The sequence below is a fragment of the Pteropus vampyrus genome, unplaced genomic scaffold (genome assembly GCF_000151845.1).
Source record: "Pteropus vampyrus isolate Shadow unplaced genomic scaffold, Pvam_2.0 Scaffold143, whole genome shotgun sequence".
Classification (NCBI taxonomy): domain Eukaryota; kingdom Metazoa; phylum Chordata; class Mammalia; order Chiroptera; family Pteropodidae; genus Pteropus; species Pteropus vampyrus.
In genome coordinates, this window is record NW_011888924.1 from 3,012,486 (window position 1) to 3,016,675 (window position 4,190).

General features: G+C 45.8%; 1 protein-coding gene across 1 annotated transcript in view; it reads left to right on the forward strand.

The window, feature by feature from the left end:
• Nucleotides 1-4,190, forward strand: part of ERN1 (endoplasmic reticulum to nucleus signaling 1) — a 61,348-nt gene that overhangs the window by 49,145 nt on the left and 8,013 nt on the right. The window contains 2 exon segments of the mRNA XM_023535658.1: nt 1,921-2,068; nt 3,164-3,291. Of these exon segments, the coding sequence (XP_023391426.1) occupies nt 1,921-2,068; nt 3,164-3,291 (276 nt within the window).

Here is a 4,190-nt window from a genome sequence, read left to right on the forward strand (position 1 = left end):
TTTCCTTTTTTTCTTTTTTTTTCCCTTTTGTTTCTCCTTTTGTTAACTCAAAGTATTCCAGATTGGGCCAACAGGAATCCTTCAGTCTGGCTTCTGCATCCTTTTGCTAAGATCCCATTCGTATTTCAGCACCTTGCTTTCTAGCACAAGAAGTCAGAGGATTACTTCCCACTTTCCTGCCCAGACCCGGATGGGATCAGCCAGCCTAAAATAGATTGGATGCATTAGAGCCCTCTTATGCAGTCACTGGGGACCAGCAGCTGGTCAGTTAATCAAAAAAGTCAGTTATGATGAAGAGTCATAAGAATATGCATACGCACCTTGAACATTTCATTTTAACGTAAAGCAAGTCCTATGATTTATTAAGTAATAGAAATCCTTCATGTAGGCCATGGTCTTCAAATTTGGGTCCAACTAAATGGAGTTATTCATTTCCTCTCTCGCATAAAGTGCGCTCACCTGCCACTTCTGTGCCTTTTAGATTGAGACATAGACATTTCAAACACTTCCTAAGAGCAGAAGCCCAGCTTCTAACTATTCATGTCTCAGTCCTTTACAGCTGAGTCTCTCACATCTAATTCTATAGCGGTTTTTGTAGCCACTCCTTTATAGTGCGTCTTTCCAAAGATTCAACTTGGTGGCGCTCGTATTTTATCAGCTTATGAAATATTTAAATTGCAAGAACAACTGGCAATGATAAGTTTGGGAAAGACTGTAACTGAGCATAGAGGTGAGCTGGCGGGAGCAAAGGGACCCAAGCACGCAGGGCAGGACAGGAGCCCCCCAGCCCCAGTGTAAAGTATGCTGGGGACATCCAGCACCGTGGAAAACAGGGAGCGTTAATGATATAGCAAGTAGGTGAAGTGACAGATAAGAGCTTCAGCCGTGATAGACTTCTTCCTGTTCCGAATTTGTCACCCACCCACCTAAGGAGAATTCTGATGAGGTAGAATGAAGATGATCGGGCTTGGGGATTTGAGACCTGGGTCTTGTCCTTCTTGTCACTATGAAGCAGTGATCCTGGGCTTGTCATTCAACCTTTCTGTCCACGTCTTCATCTGGGGATGGTGACCTTTGCTCTGCTCACCTGTGGGGCTGTTCTGAGGGTGAACAATAGTACAATGCTGTTACAGACGTGTTTTCTCCAGTGTGGAAGGTGATAAGTGCCTCGTGGAGAATGTGAGTGGTAGAGCCTAGCGATAGGGACCCGGCCATGCTCGGGAGCCACCCAGTGTTACATCCTAAGTAGCACAAGCCAGAAATCACCCATTTCCCTGAAGAGAAGCCCATCTGTAGACAAGGAATGGTTTCATGGGATAAGTGAGAGATGTAAGATAACATGAAAAATGACCTCCCTGGAAACTTGTCATGTAATTCTTCGTGAGGCTGTTTTGAATTAAAAATTATTTTATTCATTTATTAACAAAGTTTTAAGACCCATCGTATTCTGATATCATCCTAGACCCCGGGGGTACAACTGGGAAGCAAACTCAGAAATTCCTACCTCTGAGGAGTTACCTGCTGGCTGGGTAGAAAAACTAATGGGTAGGAGAGAGTTTCCTATGGGCCAGGCACTAGTTAGGTAACTGCTTTCACATATTAGTACACTTAGTCTTCACAACAACCCCACGAGGAGCACACCGTCGTTCCCTGTTACGTTGGAGGACACCGAGGCACAGGGCAGGCAAAGGCTTCCAGCTGGCCGCCGGCAGAGCCAGCATTCCAGGCAGTCAGCTCCAGGGTCCACGGTCACATGTGCAGCACCTGCAGGGTGCCCAGCACAGCTCTGAGCAGGTCCCACAAGTCAGCCAGTTCTCCCAGAACACCTGCCATGTGGAGGACATAGCAGCGACAGTCCTGTCCACTGCTGAGTGAGGAAGATCATCCGGAAGGCCTCTCACACCCCGCCTTTCTTTTCAGACCTGCACAGTGGACATCTTCTCTGCGGGCTGTGTCTTTTACTATGTGGTGTCCGAGGGCAGCCACCCTTTTGGCAAGTCCCTGCAGCGGCAAGCAAACATCCTTCTGGGCGCCTACAGCCTCGACTGCTTACACTCCGAGAAGCACGGTGAGGGGGCAGCAGGGGCGGGAGGCGTCAGGAGCCGCTCCTCATCTGCCTCATGGCCCCTGCAGGCTGAGATGGTGCCAGCTGCTTGCTCCTGGGGCACTGCTTCCCAGCCGCTCACCTGTGGGCCTCACCGCACTGATGACTCCATTCCAAAGCTGGTGGAGGGCTGGGAGGGGTTATCCTTGGCGCACCTCCCTCTAAGCCAAGAAGCTCTGCAGCTCCTTCAGGTCACCCAATGACCCGTGTGACCTGGGCAAGGCCCCTTTTGGGGACCTCTGTTTTCCAGCTTGTGACTTTGAGGGTTAAATAATCTGAGGTCCCTTCCTGCACTAACATTCAGGAAGGCACATAGTCCGTGCTCCATAAACTGGACTCTCACACTTGGACCCACAGTCAATGGATGCAGGCCAGACTGGGGACAGACAAGCTTGGTCCTCTCTCTCCAGGCACCGGTGCAACAAGTCTTTCTTCCTGACTTCAGTTTCCTGAATTATCACTGGCCTCAGGATACCCTAATGCTGCCTTTTTAAAAAATTAAAACTAACTTTTTGTTTCGCTTATGGATTAGTTTTCCTTATTCCTTGTAAGAAAAAAAAAAAAAAACAGTGTAAGACTATAATTCCATTATACAGTGGTGAATGACTGCTATTAATGCCTTCATGTATATTATTCCAGTCATCCATATAGACGTGTACATATTTTTATTTAACATGGTGTTAAATAGTATGTATTAATAGTACACACTATTTCGCAACATGCTCGTTTTTTAACTTCATTCACCTTGACTGTCTCTCTACATCAATTCATATTCAGCCAGGGCATCATTTTAATGGCCACAGTTCAGCAGGTGGAGGCACAGCAATGTTACTCGAGCCTCTGACACCGAGTGTATCTAATCTCCCGTTTTCACAAGATGCGTGGTGAGGACTTTCCTCGTTAGCTGAAGTTTTGTGCAAGCTCTTAATTACGTTACTGGAATGAATTCCTGTCGGTGGGATCTTGAGTCAAAGGGCGTGCAGACAGTTGAGGCTGGGGTATTTCATGCTGGCACCGGGTTGGTGGTGATGAGCTACGTGTTTGTGTCCTCCTCTGCAGAAGATGTCATCGCCAGGGAATTGATCGAGAAGATGATCGCGATGGACCCTCAGAAGCGCCCCTCGGCGAAGCACGTGCTTAAACACCCGTTCTTCTGGAGCCTCGAGAAGCAGCTCCAGTTCTTTCAGGTAGACACGTTTGTTTTAGCAAAAATCTCTCACTTTTTCCAGATTTTGAAAAGATGGCAAAGGATAAAGAATAAAACAAATGATCCATAATCCCGTAACCAAGAGGTAGTCAAGGCTGGCGTTTTAATAGATTTTCTTCATAAAATAAGTGTGATTAGGATCAAACTGTAGAGACAATTTTGTATTTTGCTTTTTTTAACTTTAATATTTTAAATATTACATGTGTATAATATTTCCGATATTTTTCCATGTCAAAGTTCTAAAATGTTAATGATTATAGCAATCTATCGTTTGGATGTGCCATAATTTAAAAACTTTATGTTACGAGAACTTTCAAATATACACAAAAGTAGAGGGAATACTGTAATGCACTCCCATGTAGCCATCAGCCAGCTTCAGTAATTATTAACTCAGCCTCTGCTCTCTCTCCACCCTCTCCACTCCAGATTATTTTGAAGCAAAACTCAGGCATCATAATTTCATTCAAATTTCATAAATTTAAACATTTTCTTATACTGGATTTTTTTCCATCATCTCGTACTCAATCTTTGCTCAGATCTCTTTTTGCTTAAAGTAGATTCTGAGAGGTTAAATTATGGGATCAGTGGATATGAACTCCTTTTGCAGTTTGTCTGCTTTAAGGCTTCGTGATACTGCCACGTGACTTTGGGGAAAGGTGATGTGTTTCTCAGAGTCTTTGCCGGTATGAGTTCAGCTTAACTCACTCAAACGCAGCCCACCTGGCACGCTGGCTCTGAAAGGCAGGCAAGTGGGGCAGTTCTTTTCCTCCTCGGTCGGGGCCAGAGTGGAGCTTGTATTTAGAAGTGAGCGTCACACTGTCCTGGAGTCTTGATTAGGAGCTGGGCCATAGTGAAGCCCCCAGAATGTAAGTTCCTTGG